This window comes from Podarcis cretensis, assembly GCF_951804945.1.
Source record: "Podarcis cretensis genome assembly, chromosome: 6".
NCBI classification, from domain to species: Eukaryota; Metazoa; Chordata; class Lepidosauria; order Squamata; family Lacertidae; genus Podarcis; species Podarcis cretensis.
The window spans coordinates 13,539,517-13,562,976 of NC_137175.1; the positions used below are offsets into that span (position 1 = coordinate 13,539,517).

Consider the following 23,460-nt stretch of genomic DNA (forward strand, 5'->3'; position numbering starts at 1 on the left):
CCTGCACTTTCTGTGTGGGATCAGTTTTCTGGAGAGTGAGTACTTCTTGGGCACACCCACACAATTATCAGGGTGACGCCAGACACACATGCTTGAAACCCAAGCAATGCTTTGCATGTGTGAAGCAGCCACATATCGAACAGATGGAGTTTCATGACACCTGACATAATCTCAGAGAGACCGGTTTTCAGGGAAGGCGGGTTCACATAACCAACTGCTTATCAACAGGTATGATAACGCCAAGTGAAGTACATTCATGTGTGAAAAACCCTAATTTAGATCCATTGAGAACATTTCATAGCTGCAAAACAAATGATCAGTTTCTTCACGCTATGCAAGTTCTTCCCCTGCCACCTTGTCTCTGAAGCACATGGGGAAATAGCAGATGAAATACCCCACCTGTGCATACAAGGAGATCAGTAGAATCCTTCCAACACCACATCCTGCAACCTTCCTTTTCAAGAAGCTTCCAGGTAGTCATTCACCTGGGCACTGGTTCAACCCAGACTTGCTTAGCTTCACCAAGGCGGTGGCCTCATGCAGCTTCAGATTAAACCTTAAATAAGGGGCAGTCAATGTGCTGCCCTCTTGATGACGTTGGACAACAACGTCTGTCATCCTTAACCACTGGCCACCTTTAGCATATTTGTTTCATTTTAATGGATTTTTATTGTGTATTGTGATTTGTTGTCCCTTTAAGCTACTCTAGACTCCAGTTGAGTGAAGCAGTGCCGTGCTTAGCTATGCCTAGCCTAGCCATGCCTAGCCTAGCCTAGCCTAGCCTAACCTAACCTAACCTAACCTAACCTAACCTAACCTACCTAACCTAACCTAACCTGGGTCAGATGGGAGCTGGAGTCTAACAATATCCAGAGCGCACCTTGTTGGCTACCTCTCAACTTAGATTTGGTTCAGCAGTAACCCTGCTCCAAAGCAAGGTGACTCACAGTGTGCAGGCATGAATGATACCCAAAGAGAGCTGAGGAGGAGAGGAAATGATTGAGTTGTTGCAGCTACAGGAAGCCAGTGATGCATGCAGGGAGACGGTAGGTTTAGAAAAAGACTGAGTGCTCCAAAAGTTACCAAACTGCAAAAGGTAGAAGGCTGCCTTCATACCGCCACAGGAGCCCGATCTCTTCTAACAAGCTTTGCATCTGTCCCTTAAGTTTCTACCTCTTCTGATTTTATAGAGCAGCTTCCCTCCCTCCCTCTTCTGCTCCATATGGCTTCTTAGGTATGTATAAAGACATGATATTGCACAAAGACATGCTGTTGGCAGGTTTGTTTTCACATTCTTTCCAAATGATCCCATACGTGGACTTTGCCTTTTTATCAGATAGTACATATGATACAATATGCCCCCCCCATTCATGCATTTATAAGGTCCATAGCTGTTCCACCTTCCTCTTGATATTTGAAAGCTGTCAAACACAAACTATTGTGGACCAAACCACAGGCACCTCCGAGAGTGACTCTGATGACCAATGAAGGAGGCTAGCACCATCCCAGGTCTCCCTCACTTTACACCCCATATCAACAACAGTAGAGTCTGGGGAGAAAAGTAACTGAGCACCCAAATATTCCACCTAGGACCTTGTAGTTGGGCTTAGTGGATCCAGGATCAGGATGTGGCCCAATACAGCAGCTAGCCGACAACTCAAACCCAGCTCTAAAGCGGTAGAGAGTGCATTAAGAAACATGAGAGTTTACACCACTCTACCATTTTAAAATATTTCAGCTGCAGGATAAAGACACCAAAGCTAACATCAAACACTATAGTAGCATTTAAACTGGGTTCTTGCAGTTACCTGTAACCTGCTCCAACTCCTAACCCAAATACCTATAAAATTTGGTTCTGGTTGGTGAGTTCCATAGCTGGATGTTGCCCATTGAATGCCCCATTGTGAAGTAATTCTGGAGTGGGCTTGCAATCTCTTCCTTGCTTTAGCTTTGACTGTGCATGAATCACCAATCTAGACTTCTTGGGCCTTGGCACTCTTCACACAACCAAGTTTCAACCTTCCTGTCCGAAAGGCTAGGCCCGACAGCAGTTCTGAGTCCCCTCAAGAAATAAGGTTTCGATTTCCAAATCCCGAATTCTTAACACGCTTTAAAGATTTGGAACTCACAAAGTTCAAACTCAATATCAGGTAGTTCAACTGCCCTCAACCCCTCCGATTCTGCTTCAATTCTGGAATAAGAAGCAATGAGGGTAGGGAAGCTGGGAGACCATTCCGTTTCATCTGTGAGTTTTGGGGGTCTGGTCCCATCCACAAACCTGCAGCCCTGACATTTAACTCAAGGGAAATGGTGGCCCCATGACCAGGTTTATGACTGCCAACAACATTTGGTCTACAACAGGAATCATACAAAAGACTTGTGTGATACACCAAGGCAAGATAAACAGTTGGAAGTTCAGGCATTAATGCTCCCGTCTTTGTCACAATGGCAGTAGGGAATAACATGACCACTTGATCCTTTATATGTACAGCTGTGCACAGGAAGGCTTCCTTATACTGAGCCAGACCAATGGTCTGTTCAGTTTGGTGTTGTCCACACTGATTGGCAGTCACTCTCAAGGGTTCAATCCATGGGTCTCTCGAAGCCTTTCCTGGAAATTGAACATGAGGATTGAACCTGCAATCTTCTGTGTGCAAAACACATGCTTGGCCACAGAGCTGCTGCCTTTCCTCACAACCTGGAACCCAAATTGTGCAGGATTTGAGTTGAGTGTGTGGATCCTTTGTGTGTGCAGCTGTACACAGGAAAGTCCCATTGCTACAAATGGTCCTGCTCTTTACATGAGGACTAGGAGGTGGGTGGAGCTTCTAGGTACATCCCTATTTTCCTTACTCCCATACTGGTAAACATGGAAGCACGGAAGCCTGAACAGGGCTTTACACTCTACAGGACTTACTTGGAAAGTTTCATTTCAATTTGCTGCCGGATCTCCTGTCTCTCTTCGTCGGTCCTCCTGGGGAAAATGTTCCTATCTTCCAGCTCCTGTTTGCTTGGCCTGTTCCGCAACTTCACTGCCAGCAACTCTTTCTTGCATTTTCTTGGCAAAGTACCTAAGAGCATACATAGAAAAAGAACGAGAACGTGTCAGACAGGCTGTTGCTAAAATAGGCAAAGGGACATCACTTATTGGATCAGGTTTTTCTCATGAATCAGAAGTGCAAGATTGGCAGGGATCGCCTGCGAGCAGAACGTGGGGCCTTCCCTTCAAAGGAGGGCAGTGACTGAACAGGAAGGGCCAAGCGGGGAAAAGCAGAGAGGAAACCAGTGCAACCATGTGTGGTGATAACTTTTTACTTGGCCCAATCCATTTCTGCATTTCTTGTGTCTACTCTTCAGTAAAGCTTTATATAAGCCATTTAGCTAATAAAATGAGCTCATGTGAACTGTTACAAATGTCTTATCAATGCTTTGTTACATGCATTGTATTTAATTTTACTCCAACAGTTGGTCCTGGAGAGGAGTCGAAAAATGCAATTATAATATTGTGGTTATGATTTGATAGGTAGAAATAGATAGAAGATTGGGTGCAACAGAGAGAGAGAGAGAGAGAGAGAGAGAGAGAGAGAGAGAGAGAAACAACTTGATAGGAAAAGGGGTGGGAAGTTGACAAAAATAAGAGCAAAGACAAGATTGTGCTATGGTTGTATATTTCAAAAATGTTCAAACTTAATAAGATATAACTGGAGAAGAGTCGCAAAATGTGAAATTTGTTGGGTCAAATAAAGCATTTTCAGTACACCATTGAGATCTCCTCTCTCTTCTTCCTGAGTGGGAAAAGCCTCATGTGATTGACCCACCCATGTGGTTGCATTTTCCAAATGTTAATGCTGCCTGTATCTGAAAGGGACATCTGCACTGTTGCAGTAACACATAAGCCCTGTTCACACATAATGCTAAGCCATAATTAATGGTTGATGCTGAGGCATCTTGCAGACAATCACTCAAACTTTGGATTGCTACATTACAGCATAATTTCTCTCACTGCCACACTATTGAATTCTGGCTCTGTAACATTTGGGTAGTAATAGTCTGTAACTATAACTAAGGAGGAAGTCCATGTTCACATATAATTGTAAGCTATGGTTAAAGTTAACCAAGGTTTATAAACCAACAACACACCTTAGTTAACTAGCATGTTCTAACCATGGTTTATAAACCATAGTTAAGTCACAGGGCTGGGTTTGGATGATAAGGTTTAACTATGGGTAACTGAACTGTGGATAATAAAGAGGAAATTGTGGCTAAGGTAGCTTATTTCCAAACCTACAAACTTTGACATGTATTGAATTGTGTGTCTGTTTAAATAATAATACTAATGGTGCAATAGGTCAGTGTTGTTAACCAGAAGTTTGTTGGTTCGAGCCCACCTAGGGACAGCTATGGGCAAGATTTCTGCACTGCAGGGGCTGGTCCCTTCCAACTCGGCAATTCTATGAATACATTTACTCAAACACTGTATGCAGCCCTCCATTCTTTTTTGAAAAATAAAACAGAGAAGCAGCTGAATGCTTTTGCTTTGTTTTCAAATTGCATCTCTATTCACCACCCTGGGCTCCCTGGAGAGGAAGGGAGGAATTTAAATTCAAGAAACAAACATGCTAAGAGATTTCTCCCAGTGAAGTTCTGGGCGGCACACCACATGAAGGCTCCAGCACATAGCTGTCAACCGTCCCTTATTTGATGGGAAACTCCCTTATCCCAGCGCCGTGTCCCGCTGCTGTCCCGGATTGATGCTGTCCCTTAAATTTCCCAGGTTTCATGCTCGCCCGGCTCGGGAGGGAAGCAGCGGCTCGGGGTCCTCTGCTGCGAGAGAGAATGAGGGGGCAGCCTGACAGAGGAGGAAGAGGAGGGGATGGGGAGGGACACAGAAGGGCGGCGCTTCAGCGGCCACCGCGGCACTGCAACCCCTCATGCTGGGCTCGTGGGCGAGAATCTCCCTCCCTCCCTCTCTCTCAGGCAGGGAAGGGCCGATGGAACTCCTCGTGCCAGGACGACGGCAGCCCTGACGTGCATAAACTAAGCAAAATCCCTTATTTTGGCTGCTGATCCCTTATTTTCGAGGCGGCTGGTCCCTCATTTTCAAATCTGTAAGTTGACAGCTATGCTCCAGCATCATTGCCCCACCTGTTGAAATGTCAGTTAAAGGTTTCCCCCCCAACCAATCTCCAATGAATGCTGCACCACCCAGCGTCCAGAATGAAAAGTGCATCTTGCACAGAGAACAAACATCACAGGGAAGGCTGTGATCTGTCTAGGGCCCTGTGGGGATATCATAATCTTCTTTCTCGCCCCTTTGGTTTAATTAATGAATCCCTAGGCCTCTTAGCTGTGATAATCACCATGAGGCCTGCCAAGTGTTCTATGAGAAGGAAGTCTAGTAGATTATTCACATTTACCGTTTAATTAAAACTCTTCTCATCTACACAACACCCACTTCCACATACCACAATTTTGCAGGGGTTCACAGAATATCCACAAACAGTAAGCAGATCTGTTCACAGTTTAGAATTGTTCTCCGATTAGCATGCACCATCTTAAGATATGTCGGGACCTAGCTAGGGATGCCTATAGAGGCGCTCAGATCAAGACCTGGAGCCTGGGTCCTTCTGAAATATCAGAGAGGCATTTGGATACACGGTGGGTGGAATGGGAGAGAGGGAGGGAGGGAGGGAGGGAAAGAGAATCTTCTGGGGTTAAGTCCTAGAGCTTAACATCTTATTCCGGAGTGATTACCAGAAGTAACAGTACTGCAATCAGTGGTGAGAAGTCATTTTAGAATATTGCAAGGGGAAAATGGAGTTGTCAGTCAGGAAGTGACAGCTGACAGTTGAAGAGGGTTATAATAGAGACTGGGGGGATGGAAGATGAAAGGTCAGGGCTTAGATAATGATAGGTGTTTACATTAAAGGAAAAGTGATAGCAGCTGGAATGGTTACAGTAAAAGCTCCAGAAATGGTTAGTGGTGTTTGGCAGCCATCTTTCTCAAAAGACAATGGAGTGTGCCCCCTGGGGTAATGTCAAACTGCTGGAGAACCACAGTGCCTGCTGTGTTTGCAGAGATATAACTGCTGCCTCCTGCGTTGCTTTTGTTGTGTTAGCAGAACCAAAGTGACCTCTCCAGGATGCAAGCCTGGGCAGAGTGTATAGAGGTCCTGGGCTGCCCAGCTGACAAAACCCAACCCTCCTCTCAGCCTCATTGATGTAGTCCAAAGGAAAGCAGAGCAATATGTACAGCACCAGCTTGGCTGCAGGAGTTGCCGGAAGGAGGCATGCAAGATCCATCCAACCGTCTTAGGGACTCCCCTCTGGATTTGTGTAGGGTTTACTCCTTAGCCTTTTCTATTCCCAAAGATGTCTCACAAGGCAGTGGGTATGAATTTTTCCTCAGAATTTACTTCTGAAGCCTTTCTCATGAATGAGTATCGCCACAAGGCAGCAAGGGGTGAAGATCAGAGTTTCCCTTCTCCTAGATGGACTACCTTCCCAGGTGGACGAGCTTCATCACATGCACATGCACACACACCCCTCAACAGCATGTGCAGAAACTGCCTTCTTGACCATTGGACCCACTGTTGGGTCTCCTCAATTCATCAGAGCCTGTCTTTGCAAGCAGGGGAAGTCCCTAACCCACCAAGGGTTTGAAACCCACCGGCCACCTTCACCTGGTTTAGCCGGCCAGTCCAGATTAGTGTAAAATCTGCAATAGTCGAGAGTGTCAACTTGTCAGGGGGGGTGTTTTTAATACTCCAGTGGTGCTTGGCTGGGGAGGGAAGGAGGGGAAACGATGGAGATATGGCTCTTCGAGCCTGGACAGCTCAGTTGGTTAGACCATGGTGCTGATAACACCAAGGTTGCAGGTTCGATCCCTGTATGGACCAGCTGCATATTCCTGCATTGCAGGGGGTTGGACTAGATGATCCTCAGGGTCCCTTCCAAATCTACAGTTCTATGATTCTATGATTCTCTGGAGGGCTTTGTGAATTGGGTAGTTTGGGGAGGGTGAACAATTTTACTCAGGCTCCTAGGCTCAAGAAGAAGGGCTGTGGCTCACTAGCAGAGCATCTGGGTTGTGCACAGAGGGGCCCTAGCTTCAATCTCTTGCCATCCAGGTAAGGAGGGCTGCCAGTCTGTACCCAGCCCTGAGCTGGATGGATTAGTGGTCTGACTTTGTATATATAATCCTAAATCCTACTCCACGTCCCTTCGGAACGGCGCTCGCCTATCTCTTAGGACCGACTGACCCATGTTCAACTGCTGTTCACATGGAACCCTTCTCCTTTGCAGAAAGGAACTGCAGAGGAGAAAGAACCACCTGATATAGCAAACTTATCATTTGGACTTTTACCACCACCATCGGAGGAAGAACAGAAGCTTGGAGCAGTTGGAGGAACAGCTACTTAAACACAAAATGTCTCTGCAACTTCTTAGTTGGAACTGTAATGGCTTGAACCTCCCTCGGAAAAGAGGACAAGTTTTTCACATTTTGAAGAGAGAACAATTAGATATAATATGTTTGCAAGAAACCCATATTGCCAGGATACACAGGAAATTATTGATAAATAAGAGACTTGGTCAAGAATTTATCTCATCAGACAAAGTGAAGAAAAGAGGAGTGGTGATCTATGCAAAGGAAAAATTGGTCCCAAAATTGATATTTAAAGATGAACAAGGAAGATACCTGGCAATTGAAATACAAATTCAAGGAGAAAAGATTTTGATTGTTGGAGTATATGCCCCAAACGAGGGGAAGGCCGAATTCTTTAAGAAGTTGCATGAGACACTAGTTGATTTTATAGACTATAATATCGTAATGATGGGAGATATGAATGGAGTTGTCTCAACAAACATGGATAAAGCACAGAGACAAGTGATTTCAAAAGAAGGGAGACTACCAAAGATCTTTTTTGAAATGACTGAAACTATGGACTTGATTGATATTTGGAGAACAAGGAATCCTCTAGAGAGAGAGGGAACTTTCTTCTCTGAGGCAAAAATGACATGGACAAGAATAGACCAAATTTGGATTTCTAGCAGCCTGGCGTCAAGAACAAAAAAAGTAGAAATATGCCCAAAAACTTGCTCCGACCATAATGCGATGAAGATGGAGATGAAACTAACAACAACTGGATCCTTTAGATGGAGAATGAATGACACCCTATTTAAGGATGAAGAGATCCACAAGAAGGCCCTTAAAACATTAAAAGATTACTTTGAGATTAACAGGAAAACAGATGTGGAAAAGAGAATAATTTGGGATGCAAGCAAAGCCGTGATGAGAGGTTTCTTAATTCAACAGAACTCTATAAAGAGGAAGCAACAAAATGAGAGGAAGGAAAAGATCCTAGAAAAAATAAAAGAAGGAGAGAAGAAATTGAGGTCCAAACCAAAGTCCCATGAGATTTTGAGAGAAATAAAGTTTTATCAGATGCAGTACATGGAGCTCATGAACCAACAAATAGAATGGAAGATAAAGCAAATGAGACAAAGAACTTTCGAATCAGCGGACAAATGCGGGAAACTTCTGTCATGGCAATTGAAAAAAAGGCAGAAAATGAACACTGTAACAAGTCTAGAAATGGATGGAAAAATTATCCACAAACCTAATGAGATAAACAATTGTTTTCAAAGTTTTTTTAAGAAATTGTATGCACAAGGGCCAATTAATGAACAAGAAATAGAAGAATTCATCAGAAAATACGGCTTACCAAAAATTCCAGAACAAAGTAAAAGGATCTTAAATGAGGAAATAACAGAACAAGAAATAGAGGGTGCCATCCAAAATATGAAATTGGGAAAATCACCAGGACCAGACGGCCTTACGGCTAAATACTACAAAATGCTGAAAGAATGGTTGATACAACCATTGAAGGAAGTTTGCAATGAAATCCTGAAGGGGAAAAAGGCACCTGAATCGTGGAAAGAGGCTTTCATCTCACTTATACCGAAGACAGAAACTGAAAAGAACCAGGTTAGAAACTACCGCCCTATATCTTTACTCAATGTGGATTACAAAATTTTTGCAGACATTTTGGCAAAAAGATTGAAAAGAGTGTTGATAGAGGAGATTCATAAGGACCAAACAGGCTTTCTCCCAGGGAGATATATGTCAGACAATGTGAGGAACATTATAGACATTTTGGAGTTGCTAGATGTTGACATTAACAGGAAAGCAGTTCTGATTTTTGTGGACGCGGAGAAAGCCTTTGACAATATCTGCTGGACTTTTATGAAAAAGAATCTCCAAGGGATGGGGGTAGGCCAAGGTTTTGAAAACAGTATAGGTGCAATATATTCCCAACAAAAGGCCAAGTTAATTGTAAACATTGTGGTTACAGAAGAAATACCCATAGAAAAAGGTACACGGCAGGGATGCCCAATATCCCCTTTGCTTTTTATATCAGTCCTGGAGGTTTTGTTAAACATGATTAGAAAGGACCAGTTGGTTAAAGGAGTTCAGGTCGGAGTTAGACATTACAAGTTAAGAGCATTTGCAGATGACCTAGTATTGACCTTGCAACAGCCAGACACTAGTACTAAAAGAGTATTAGAACTAATTGAAATATTTGGTCGAGTAGCAGGTTTTAAATTGAACAAACAAAAAACGAAAGTGTTGGAAAAAAACTTAACAATGGAAGAAAGAGAGAGTTTTCAGAATGAAACAGGCCTCGAAATAACAAAAAGGGTAAAATACCTGGGGTTAAACTTAACATCCAAGAATGTGAATTTATTTAAGGATAATTATGAAAAAAGTTGGGCAGAGGTAAAGAAGGATCTGGAAATATGGTCAAGGTTGAAACTTTCTTTGTTAGGCCGAATTGCTACTATTAAGATGAATGTATTGCCTAGAATGCTGTTTTTATTCCAGACGTTGCAGATTTTGGACAAGATGGATTGTTTCAAGAAGTGGCAGAAAGACATATCAAAATTTGTCTGGCAGGGCAAAAAGCCCAGAATTAAATTTAAGATTTTAACTGATGCAAAGGATAGAGGGGGGTTTGCCCTGCCGGACTTAAGACTTTATTATGAATCGGCAGCTTTCTGCTGGTTGAAACACTGGCTACTTCTTGAGAACACTGACATTTTGGACCTGGAAGGGTACGACAATAGCTTTGGTTGGCATGCATACTTATGGTATGACAAGGTAAAGGGGTACAAAAGTTTTAAAAACCATATTGTGAGGAAAGCATTGTATAATGTTTGGATTAGATATAAAGATCTGCTGGAAAGTAAAACCCCTAGGTGGGTGTCACCAATGGAAGCTAGGGAAGTAAAAAAGCTTAATATGGACTCTAAATGGCCAAAATATCATGAAATTTTAGAATATGATGGTGAAAGGGTGAAACTTCAGAGTTATGAGAAACTAAAGCCTAAGGTTCGAGACTGGTTGCATTACCATCAGATAAATGAGACATTTAAACAGGACAGAAAAATAGGATTTCAGAAAGAGAAGTCAAAACTAGAAACAGAACTGTTGGAACCCAATACTAAGAACTTATCAAAAATGTATAACTTGCTGTTGAAATGGAATACACAGGATGAAACGGTGAAATCAGCAATGATTAAATGGGCACAAGATATTGGTCATGATATTATGTTTGCTGACTGGGAACAGTTATGGACCACCGGTATCAAATTTACTGCATGTAATGCTTTAAAAGAAAATATTATGAAAATGATCTATCGGTGGTACATGACCCCAGTCAAGCTTGCAAAAATTTACCACTTGCCTAATAATAAGTGTTGGAAATGTAATGAGACTGAAGGCACTTTCTACCACCTTTGGTGGACCTGCCCAAAGGTTAAAGCTTTCTGGGAAATGATCTATAATGAAATTAAGAAGGTCCTTAAGTGGACTTTTCCTAAGAAACCAGAGGCTTTCCTCTTGGGCATGGTTGGCCAAGTGGTGTTAAGGAAGGACAGGAATTTTTTTATGTATGCCACTACAGCAGCAAGAATTCTACTGGCAAAGTATTGGAAGACGCAAGAACTACCTACTCTGGAAGAATGGCAAACAAAGGTGATTGACTTTATGGGACTGGCCGAGATGACGGGCAGAATCCGTGACCAGGGGAAAGAGACAGTGGAAGAGGACTGGAAGAAATTTAAAATATATCTTTAAAATAATTGTAAAATTGAGGAATGTTAAGATGTCAGGGGGTAAGAGGTAAAGAATTGCAGCAGTAATCAAAAAAAACTAAAGGAATCTTTATGAAAGGGAATTAAGATAATGGACCTAAGGGTTGCTAAAGAACTATTAAACAAGGATGCAGGGATGGGGAGGTATGGGGAAGTCAAAAGAAAGAAGGGTATGAAATGATGAGATTGAAATTATACTGTTTTGTATTGTTTTTGTTATCTATCTGAAAAATGAATAAAAATTATTAAAAAAAATATATATAATCCTAAATCCTAGATTATCATTGAATCTAAAGAAACACATTTCTGCAGAAACTTGTTTAGGACTGCACTGCAAATGCATTTTAAACCTGCCATTATAACTGATGGTGGGCCCAAATTCTGCTCTCATTTGTTCTCTGCAACCTCCCAAATGCATTTCAATCTCGGACCAGATAAAATTTGTCAGGTTTGTATTCCGCATGTCCCTGTATCTGCACAAAACCACACAACTTCTTCTGCTTCTGGAGCTGGAGAGAGAAAGCCAAATGGGGACCACGTGCACTGTTGTTTTTTAAAATTAGAGAGCAAAGAGTAACATCACCTCAGCTACCTCATCACCTGAAACTTAAATAAACCAACCCCACCTGAAAAACCTTAGGGGAAATTGCCCCTCCCCCATCAATTTTGGGTGGTCAATTTCTGACCCCTGCCTCCCTGCAAATAGTCAAAGAAAGGTGAGCTAAAAGTTCAGCCCAGGTTTAGTTTCAATTCTAAAGTTCATTTTGCTGATAAAAAGTTTGGTGGTGTTTTGCATTTTGATGTTTTGTGTGTGTTTTTTTCTGTAAAATAAATGTGTTGTTGTTGTTTTAAAAAATAACCCCCATAAGCTAGTTAAAGCATCATCTTAACCTCCCACATTTGTTCTTTAACAAAGGACCTTAGCAGAAGTCACGATGAATGTGAGGCTGCATTACTCAGCGGTGCAAGTTACAAGAAGAGTCGGAGCAGCAGCAGCAAAACACAGGTGGAGAGAGAGAGAGAGAGAGAGAGTTGGCAGGGGGAGATGGTCAATGAAATGCCCTTCTTGGATCTGCTGCTGGGCAAAAGTGGCAGTAGCTAAGTGAGGTGCTGCTGACCATTCTGCTGCAGGAATGATCAGCCTGGGCACTGGAATCACCAAGGAAGAGCATCCATAGGAGAGCACCTGCACTGTACAAAGAATGGCCCAGGTTCAGTCTGGCATCTCTAGGTAGGGCCGGGAATGTCCTCTGCCTGAAGCCACAGAGGGCTGCAGTCTGATTTAGTAGAAGGCGGCTTCCAAGGAACCTAAGGAGCAAACTGGGAAATATTGTCCCAGAAGGGTGAAGGTGAGCCAGGCATCAAACTCTGAAATGAAGGGTGAGATGCAGAAGAGCAACATGGAGTTGCAAAGAGAGTGGACTCAAATAGAGTGGGACAGAAGCTGATGGATGGTGGTGGGTTTACCACCAGAGAAGAACTGACAGATTTGAAAAGGAGGCCAATATTTCCCTCACAACCTTGAGCAACAACGTAATGCACATGTAAAAAAGGAACAAAACCAGTGGACCTGTCCTTCAGAATTTCCCGTAAAGGCTCACAAAGTGACTTTGCTTACCAGAAATGATGGAGTCATTCAAAACCTCTTCATCCTGATAGAAAACAGAGTCGTCCTTGATTTCAGAGTTCATGATCAGGTTCTCTTTGTTCTCATCCGACTCCTTGACGGAATTCCGCTTGTTCTCCGGGTCGCTGTTGTAGCTCACCGAACTTTCCTTCTCTTTGCTGTGATCAACGCTGCACGTTCTGGATGGGCGGATGTCCATTCGCTTCTTGGGAGAACCTTTGTTTTCTCTTCCCTGAAAGCTGGGGGTGGAAATGCAGATAACACGGATTTGTTTTGGGGTTGTTGTCCCCCCCCCCCCGACATAGCACCACAGGAAGGGAATCAATGTCTCAAGCTTGTTGCCTCGAGCGCTTTGCTCTGCAGAGGGTTGTGAAGGAGCTGCGGTGGGATTACCATGTCTATGACAGGGAAGCCAAGAACTCAATATCTGTCACAAGGGGAAGGCACAAGAGGGCAGTGACTGACACCTTGTTTTGAAATATGTTAATGCGGGGTGCCGGGTTGACCTTTCCAAAGGCGGCAGTGTGTGTGTTTTTAGTGGAAGATTAGAGTTCAAAAGAAACATCTCCACTTGGGCAACTGGGTGCTTTACAGAAAATTTTAAAAGTATGCAAGGAAATCACATCATTATTAACCCTGAATAAGTTGTGGCCTTTCTGGACATTTGCCAGGAATGGGTTCCATTCCTGCCCATCCCTTCCACCATACATCTAAAATACTCTTTGGCATGGACAAAAAACATCAATCTTTTCAAGCATAATAGACCAATTTGCACCCAGTCCTCCTCTTCCTCCTCTAGTTTACTTGGCAGTAGTGCACCATTCAGGTCTCTGCATATACAGGCCTCCATACAGAGAATCCCACATGGCGCATGGCATCAAATGCATGGTGATGTGTACCTTCTCTTCCCCCCCTAAGAATTGGACTGCCATTTGGTAAGCATTTAGATCAGCCTTTGTTATGGGCCTGAGGCTATTAGAACCCAGTAATACAAATAAGTTCTCTGCAGATGGGAAAGGTCCATAGTGAGGTCCAGGGTGGATTCACCGTAAGGATGGAAGAGCACTTTGGTTCACTTTTTAACGTGAACCTACCCAGTTTGTACTTCCTGAACTTCAGGGCTGCCTCTGAACACACTGTTCAGAAATTTCAGGTCTTACAGAAGTCAGCAGCCAGGCTGATCACCAGGCCAAGATGGTTTGAGCATATTATACTGATCCTGGCCTGACCGCACTGGCTGCCAATTAATTTCCAGACTCAATGCAAAGTTTTGACCTATAAAGCCTTAAGCAGCTCAGGACTGCAGAACCTCAAGGACTACATCTCTCCATATGAACGTACCTGGAGCTTGAAATTGAGGCCCTTCTTTGTGTGCCCCCTCCATGAGAAGTCCGGAGGGTAGCAACACAAGAAGGGGCCTTTTCTGCGGTGGCTCCCCATCTGTGGAATGCTGTCCCTGGAGAGACTCACCTGCTGCCTTCATTATACACCTTTAGGCGTCCGGCAAAAACGTTCTTCTTTAACCAGGCCTTTGGATGATTGACATCCAATACCCTTTTAAAATGTTCTTGTTTTTATTATATATTTTATGTTTTTATCTTGTGGTTTTATCTTGTGAACCGCCCTGAGACCTGGGGATGCAGGGCAGTATACAAATAATTAACAATAATACACGTATCAAAATGCAGCTAGCCTTCAAAATCCACACTTTCCCCATAGCCAGCGAAGGTAATTGGAGTAGACTCACTGGAATAAATGAAGCGAAGGTAGCCATGTCCATGAATGTCAATGGGTCAACTCTGAGCAGGACTAGCCCTTGGAAAGTTGAGCAATGGAAATGGATGCCCCTGCCGTGTCCTGTAACCTTCCAGCATCTTACCTATCCTGCCGGTGTTTGGTGGCCAAAGCTCTGTGAAGTTCCTCGATGACTCGGCTGGGAGGTAAAGGCAGGTGGACGGCACCAAGGTGAGGGGAGCCATTTGGCGTTGTGTGCTGCCCTCTGAGGTGGGGCTCGGAGATTTTCTGGCCTGAGGGCTGGAAGGGAGCAGCTTGTCCTGAGAGTTGGGAGGAACCAACAATTACATAATTCTTCAAGACAGTGGATGGAGGGGATTTCAAGGCTGGCTCATCTACTTCACTTCCTGCTGCTGGAAATAAAACCACAAAAGGGCATTAATGGCTGCATGCCATGGAGGAGGCCCCCACTGGAGCCACACTGAGCAGCCTTCCTCAATGTGGTTGTGCTCCAAATGCCCTTCAACTGCAAGTTCCCATCATCCTTGGCCATGCATGCTGGGATTGCATGGAGCTTGTCATCTGAGAATATCTAGAGAGCGCCCTTTATGGGGAAGGCTGACCAATGGTCAGATGGGTACCAGAGCAGAGCAGGATCAGCTGTGCAAACTGCTGGTGGACTGCAGATTAAGCCTTTTAGCCGTACTCTTTCAGGGCTGAAGGGGCTCATCAACCTGGGAAGGAAAGCTCTGATCCTAAATCTCCACTTGTGGGATATCATCATCATCATCATTAAACCTTTTATTGGCATCACATGCAAACATCCAAAACAAATCAATACAGAATTACCACTTCCCCGGTGGCACAAAACAATTGCTAAAAGAAAGGAGGCAGAGCAGTCTATCGTCACATCTCTAGGTCTCCAGGGAGATCAGACGTCTGCAGTGTATTTCGGTGACAAAAAAACCCAAGTAGAGATATTTAGCCACTAACTTGGTGAGCTCCTGATCATTCCCCAGTAATAGAAAATGTATGACCTCCAACTCTGGTTTCCATTTGGGGATACAGAGTTGATCTAGAAATTGCTGATGGAATTGAGTTGATCTATTTGCTGACGGAGATCAGCATATAGTTTACAATTAAGAACCATATATGTAAGGGTTTCCACCAGGTGGTCTTCACATGGGCAAGTTCTTTCTCCTTCCACCCTACCTGAGGAGGGACATGTTTTCTCTGCTGCTACTGTTAGTTCTTGGTGTTCAATATCTTGTGGGATATCACCAGGACAAGAAAAGGCTAAGGAGCAAGCCCTACACAAATCAGGAATGGTTGGATTGCATCTTGTACGCCTCCTTCTGGAAACTCCTACAGCCAAGCAGGTGCCATACATATTGCTCTGCTTTCCTTTGGACCACATCAACAAGGCCGAGAGTTGGGGGTCTTGTCTGGGCAGCCCAGGACCTCCATACACACTGCCCAGGCTTGTGCCTGGGGAGGTCACTTTGGTGCTGCTAACACAGTGGTTTGACTTGACCCCTGGAGGCACACTCCATTGTCTCTCGAGATGCCAACAACAAGGTACTCTTTCTGTGGTTTATCTTTATGTGCTGAAGCCATTACAAGTCAGCCAGCTGTGCTTCAGGGAAGCTCAACTGCCATAACTGGTCCTTGAAGAACACTTTTCTAACTGCCAAGGTCTGAACTTGGGGTGGGGTGGGAAACCAGCCTTTGAAGCTGCATGGATTATGCACTGAGATTTCACCCACGGACCTTGGTTGGTGATTTCCCAATACAGCGCATTTCCGTTAAAAACAAAAACAAACCCACACACAGTTTAAAAAAGAACCACTGAAATAATTGCTGCAATAGACTTGACTTCAGCCACTGCCGATGACTTAACGCCACCCAGTGGCACAAGCATGGATTTAAATCCAGAGGCTCCCAAACTGGAAGGCGTGCTGTGGATGGGAAAGAAATAAGAACCGTCCCCTAATGTGGATTTTATTTTTCAAGTATCTTAAAATGGCTAAAGGTGGAGGTTGGGTGAACTGCACACCCTTGTTACAGTGCTGGCTCATGGCAATTGGGACCATCAGAAAAGCTATTCCATCCTTCAAGCTGTTTTGTTTTCCCTGGGTCCCTTCCTTGTAGCTTAAGGCAGGGGTGGCTAAACCAGGTGCTGTTGGACTCCACCTTACATGTATGGACAATAGTCAGGAATGATGGGAGCTGTAGTCCAACCATGTGGAGAGCCACAGGTTAGCCACATTTGCCTTCAAGGATGTGGCATCTCCTATGGCTTCTAGGGCTAGGCGTTATCTGGTTTTCAACATCGCAATATATCACAATGTCTGAAATTAGAATAGAGCTATGTAGAGAATTATGAATTATGGTGCTAGAGGAGACTCTTGAGAGTCCCATGGACTGCAAGAAGATCAAATCTCTCCATTCTTAAGGAAATCGGTCTGGGGGCTCACTGGAAGGACAGATTGTGAAGCTGAGGCTCCAGTACTTTGGCCACCTCATGAGAAGAGAAGACTCCCTGGAAAAGACCCTGATGTTGGGAAAGATGGAGGGCACAAGGAGAAGGGGACGACAGAGGACGAGATGGTTGGACAGTGTTCTCAAAGCTACCAGCATGAGTTTGACCAAACTGTGGGAGGCAGTGGAAGACAGGAGTGCGTGGCATGGGATCACGAAGAGTCGGACACAACTAAACGACTAAACAACAACATGCAGAGACATTGGCTGGCTTCACGGTTTTCCCCACATTGTGATTTTTGCATAGCGCGCGCACACACACACATCATGATCCACAATATATTCCCTGGTCAAAAATTATGAAACCAGTATCATGATATGGACTTGGATGGTTTTGGACAATACATTGCCCAGCCCTAATGGCTTCATTCACCCCCTTTTACTTTATGCTTCCTGTTCTTCAAATTCAAATGAGAATGAACAGCTTCAGCTGAGCATCTATCAACCTTAGTGAAACCAGTAAAAACCAGCATTAACAGAGTTGCAGAGTACCATCTCCACCATTATTTATGTGCAATAAATATGATCATAGAACTGATGAGCTCTGATTCAGGTACATTCCCCCCCCTCAAAGGTTGTTTATTTAACTTCTGCAAAAGTTGGGGTTCCCACAAGATCTCCCCCTCTTGTTCCTCATTAGCCCTATTTTGGGTATCCAGTTGTCATAAAACCTAGCACCCGAGTTCACTAATATTTGTTAAACTTAAAACAAAAAATTCTGGATTTTGTCAATAATTTTAATGTATTTTAAAAATATTTGATGTGAACAGGGACTTTACGATTAAGTTTGGACTGAAATTCACTTTTGCATTGTGAATATCCCACGTGAATTCAAACCTGGCGACACAAAAGATTTCCTCCTGTATCTCTTGATTGTTTTGATATTGGCAGGCATCAGACATGAAATGTCAACCATTGCCAAGAGTCAGATACTACAAATTATTGCTTCTTACCTATTAAATGTTGGGAAACAAACACTGAATCCCATGACATGTGAACTTTCACCACTCCTACAAATTATAAGAAGGAGCTGGGTGGAATCCTATCATTTTTATACAGGCTAAGTCTCCGTCTCATGAATCAGAAGAGCAGTTTTCTCCTCTATCACCACCAGACCTTCTGGCCTCCATTCTTTTTCACTGAATATCAACGTATCAGACTGCAGGACAATTTGGGATCAGAACTACTGATCTGGGAAGATATGAAGCTTCTACCAAACATGGCGTTTCCACACCTCTGCAGTGCTACTACAATTACTCTTGTGTTCTGACGTCATAATGCATACCCCTCATAATGTTGGAGTTCTGCCTTTTAAGGGAAGGGTTGCATCTCAGTTTTAGAGCACATGAATTGCATTTTCAGGTTCTTTCTTTATTTCTATTTTAGCCCTAAAGACAAGTCCTGAATGAGGCTCACCTGGTACAATCTTCGAGACTTTGGAGACAGTCTTAGGTGGCGGAACTGGAAGTGATGGAGGAGGGCTGGGGAGCTGAGCTGAGTTCCTTTCCATCTGCTTCTGGGGTGATTCCGTGGATTCCGAAAGAAGTAAGGCTTGTGGATTCTCTTCAGAGGCTGGCAGGCTGGCATTTTCACGTTCATCTGAGGAAGCTGGCGTCTTCTTGGCTGAGGAGACAGGATCAGAGGTGGCAGGATTTGTGGGACATCAAATTAAAACTGATGGCAGTGCACAGGGAGGGACAAGCGAGAGGGAGGACAAGGGATACAAGGAGCTGCATTGCACATGTAAACAATGGGCATGGTCAGTCATGGCTAGGAAGCCAAGAGGACTGCTGAAAATGACAAGCAGCTGGGCTGACTGAAAGAAAACAATTGCATACTGTGTTGGAAAGCAAGAGTCTCAAATGGCTTTTCTTTACAACACACACAAAGATGCACACATGCAAAATACACACAAGATCTAAATAACGTCCCTTTTTGACAGCGCATCAGCCTTCCATAACTTGGTGCCCTCTGGATGTCCTCAGACTACAGCTCCCATCAGCCCCAGCTATCATGGCCAATGGCCATGGATGATAGGTGTTGTAGTCCAACAACACTGGGAAAGCACCATTTTGGGGGAGGTTGCTGTACAGAAATGCTTTATGTACTGAACTGGTGGCTGGTTGCGATTATGGATTGGATGAGAGCCAATAAACTGAAATTTGTTCAAGACAAGACTGAGATTCCAGCTAAACATCAGGAAGAAGTTTCTGACATTACTGTTTGACAGTGGAACAGACTCCCTCAGGAGGTTGTGGACTCTCCTTCCTTGGAGGTTTTTCAGCAGAGGTTGGATGGCCACCTGTCATGGATGCCTTAGCTGAGATCCCTGCACTGCAGGGGGCTGGACTTTGGTTCATCTGCAATTCTATGATTCTCTGATTCTATGCTATTAGTGGGTTATTCTGATTGGCTGAGTTGTGCGAAACCTGTTCTAGGTGGGTTTGTAGTTTGAGGTGGCCTCCATGGCACGCCTTCCACTGCCTTAGCTGGTGGCCCCATTACGACCCTTTCTGGCAGGGCTAACCTGGCTACAGTAATCTATGCTCTGGTGACCTCAAGATTAAATTCCTGCCCTGCATTTTGCCTGGGACTGCCCTTGAAGACAGTTTGGAAACTGCAGCTAGTGCAGACTGTGGCCACTTGATGCCAACAAGCTGAAAATGACACTGGTTCTGGGCTGATTTAAACTCATAAAGGCCTTTACAGCTCAGGACCCCAATATCTTTAGGGGTTTTTCTCCCAATCTGAACCTGCCCAGATCTTTCAATCTTCATCTGAGACCCTCCTCAGTTTGGAAGGTGGCAACAAGAGAGAGGGCCTTTTTGCTTATGGCTCCCTGTCGTATTAGATGGAGATGTTCTTGCTGCTGAAGTTTTGAGTGCTCCTTTATGGGTTGCTGAAACGGATTTTATTGCAAGGTACTGTTTTGAAATTGGTGGGGGTGGGAGAGGGAAACCTCTCACACCTTAATAATGAAGCACTGAGGTTTTCAGCTTGTTTGAATAAATAGAATTAAAAAATGATTCTCTATATAGAGTATATGTCTGAAGTGTTGAAAAGTGTATTTTAAAGTTCACAGATTTAAACAGCAGGCCAAGGGAGATATAAGAAAGCTCAACCCCTTGGTGCTAATGAAGGATTTGACTTTCCTACAATACCACTTGATGGAAAAGTGCAGAATATATTCCTATCACGAATGCCATTGATCCGAAAACCCTCAGATTGTTCTCTGGTTTCTTGCTTCCTAGACATCTGGAGATGTCATTCAGAAGAGGGAAATATAGATTGATTTAACCAGGACAGAATCCTCCTTGACTTGGAAATTAAAGAGCTAATCTTGTGCTCCACCTGATAGATAGAAAGCTGCCAGATCCCTTAGTGTGGGCAGCTTGGACCACATCTGTACCATATATTTAAAGCACTATTATACAGCTCTAACAGCCATGGCTTCTCCCAAAGAATCCTGGGAATAATGAGTTTGTTAAAGTTTCTGGAAAGTGTAGCTCTGTGAGTGGAGAGGCGTGTTGCCTAACAACTCTCAGCACCCTTAACACTCATTTTCTTTCAGGAAAATGGAGCGATAACCCTACCACACAGGCTATTACTGGGGTGATATATATAATGATTTAAAAAGCTACCTTCATCGTTACAAGTGTTACAATTCCGACACACTTCACAATAAAGGTTACTATCCTGCTAACATTAGTCATAAGGAACTGTGCAATCATAGTCATGCCCACTCAGAAATAAGCCCTATTGAGTTCAGTCGGGGATCCTTCAAGAGTGTGAGAATTCAGCCTTGGTCTCACTGAGAGAAACAGAATATTGAAGGCAGAACATAGCTGTCAATGGATGCTAGTCGTGATGGCTGCGTTGTATCACCACAGCTGGAGAGGCACAATCAGTGCTGGATTTACGTACAGTGGTACCTCGGGTTAAGTACTTAATTTGTTCTGGAGGTCTGTTCTTAACCTGAAACTGTTCTTAACCTGAAACACCACTTTAGCTAATGGGGCCTCCCACTGCTGCCACGCCTCCGGAGCACGATTTCTGTTCTCATCCTGAAGCAAAGTTCTTAACCTGAAGCACTATTTCTGGGTTAGCGGAGTCTGTAACCTGAAGTGTATGTAACCTGAAGCGTATGTAATCGGAGGTACCACTGTATAAGCTAAACAAGTTATAGCTTAGGGCCCCACTCTCTTGGGGCCCCCCAAAAAAAATAAAAGGAAAAAAACCTGGATGTACATTTCCAAAATAGAAGATAAAAAGCAAATAAAATAAAACCTATATACAGCAACAGTGTTTTGTGTTGTGTAGGCTCCTATGATGTAAGTAATGGGCCCCGCCTGCTAGCCTGCTCCCTAAAATATCACTGGTTTGCTCATTTCTATATATAGGGTGCCTACATTCTACATAAAGGGACGCAGGTGGCGCTGTGGGTTAAAGCCTCAGCGCCTAGGGCTTGCCGATCGAAAGGTCGGCGGTTCGAATCCCTGCGGCGGGGTGCGCTCCCGCTGCTTGGTCCCAGCGCCTGCCAACCTAGCAGTTCGAAAGCACCTCCGGGTGCAAGTAGATAAATAGGGACCGCTTACCAGCGGGAAGGTAAACGGCGTTTCCGTGTGCGGCTCTGGCTCGCCAGAGCAGCGATGTCACGCTGGCCACGTGACCCGGAAGTGTCTCCGGACAGCGCTGGCCCCTGGCCTCTTAAGTGAGATGGGCGCACAACCCCAGAGTCTGTCAAGACTGGCCCGTACGGGCAGGGGTACCTTTACCTTTACCTTACATTCTACATATGCAAATGGCTTTCGATACTTATTAGGTCCATAAATTATCATATAGCATATATTCAACAGCCGGGCATATAAAGGGCCCCATTACCTTCAGTAGCTTAGGGCCTCATCAAACCTAAATCCGGCCCTGGGCACAATGCATCTGAATATTAGCTGCTGTGAATGGCAGGTGCTGGAAGTGCCATGGGACTCAGATTCCGCTTGTAGGCTTCCCATGGGCACCTGATTGGCCACTGTGAGAACAGAATGCTGCACTAGATGGGCTTTTGGCCTATTCCAGCACAGAGTTCTACTTACGCTCTTCCTAGGATATAAGCCATTGCTTCCTAGTCCCCTTTATTTCAATGTCAACATAGTCGTGGCTGATGAGCCCCATCAATTTTGGTGGTGGGTAACTTGCAGTGCACCTATGGGAATGCGCTGAATAGTACATGATAAAATGAAACCAAGGAATGCAGAATTAAAGAGATTCATAAGCCTGCTGGTTCAGACAGTAGAGGGCAGCAGAAGGAGGGAGCAAACTGAATTAAAGGAATGCTCATTGTATTCTCTGAAGGGAAAAATATTACCAACGTGCTGTAAAAGCTACTTGCAAGCCGCTGTTTCTCAAAATCCTTTCCGACTGGCCGTTCATGCAAATCTTTCTGAATACTTGTAAATCTTCTCTGCCTCCTCCCGAAAGCAAAATGTGCGTTTCTATCACCATTGTTACAATATCCCAATGCAGAATGCCCATTCCTACATAAATATTTTATGCCTAATCATAATGTATCTGCCTTTAGGGGTAACGTGCTGTGAAACATATGCATTATTTCTGAAGGGAGAATGCCCTGGCTTTGTGCAATGTACAGCTCTCTGCATAAATTCTTTATAGTCTGCATTACAGACAAATATGCCAAACAGCACATCCAATTGTAACAGGGCTTGCTCCAGCTGAGCAATTAATTGCCTTTCCTGTTACGCCAAAGGTCCCAGTTGCCTAAGGCAGTGGTTCTTTAAGGTTCAGATAAGCAATGGGGGCCATCAAAGTTGCTCTTTAGCAGGCTTTATTTACAGGGTGAGGGGACGCAGGTGGCGCTGTGGGTTAAAGCCTCAGCGCCTAGGGCTTGCCGATCGAAAGGTCGGCGGTTCGAATCCCTGCGGCGGGGTGCGCTCCCGCTGCTCGGTCCCAGCGCCTGCCAACCTAGCAGTTCGAAAGCACCTCCGGGTGCAAGTAGATAAATAGGGACCACTTACCAGCGGGAAGGTAAACAGCGTTTCCGTGTGCGGCTCTGGCTCTGGCTCTGGCTCTGGCCAGAGCAGCGATGTCACGCTGGCCACGTGACCCGGAAGTGTCTCCGGACAGTGCTGGTCCCTGGCCTCTTAAGTGAGATGGGCGCACAACCCCAGAGTCTGTCAAGACTGGCCCGTACGGGCAGGGGTACCTTTACCTTTATTTACAGGGTGAGGGAAATAAAGAACAATGCAAGAAACAACGGACATCATCTCATGGTGTTGACAGCAAGGTTTGCACTGAGATGGCCTAGGAAGAGTTTGACCCATTGCCTGCCCAAGAGGGGAAAGGAATCTCTAGTAACAGGTGGCTTCATAAGAGGCCACTTGTTTCCT

The 23,460-nt window shown here is 44.4% G+C and overlaps 1 protein-coding gene and 1 long non-coding RNA gene across 5 annotated transcripts in view; one reads left to right on the top strand and one right to left on the bottom strand.

Annotated features, from left to right (window-relative positions):
- Positions 1 to 23,460, bottom strand: part of PHACTR3 (phosphatase and actin regulator 3) — a 229,173-nt gene that overhangs the window by 84,209 nt on the left and 121,504 nt on the right. For all 4 annotated transcript variants that reach the window (XM_079979419.1, XM_079979417.1, XM_079979418.1 and 1 more), the window contains 4 exons: positions 18,476 to 18,682; positions 14,664 to 14,838; positions 12,776 to 13,023; positions 2,918 to 3,071 (listed from right to left, as the gene is read on the bottom strand). In XM_079979419.1, coding sequence (XP_079835545.1) covers positions 2,918 to 3,071; positions 12,776 to 13,023; positions 14,664 to 14,838; positions 18,476 to 18,682 — 784 coding nt within the window. The remainder of the gene's footprint in view (positions 1 to 2,917; positions 3,072 to 12,775; positions 13,024 to 14,663; positions 14,839 to 18,475; positions 18,683 to 23,460) is intronic.
- The window catches only part of LOC307218180, a 216,134-nt gene that overhangs the window by 3,695 nt on the left and 188,979 nt on the right, over positions 1 to 23,460 (top strand). The gene's annotated exons all lie outside the window — the stretch shown is intronic.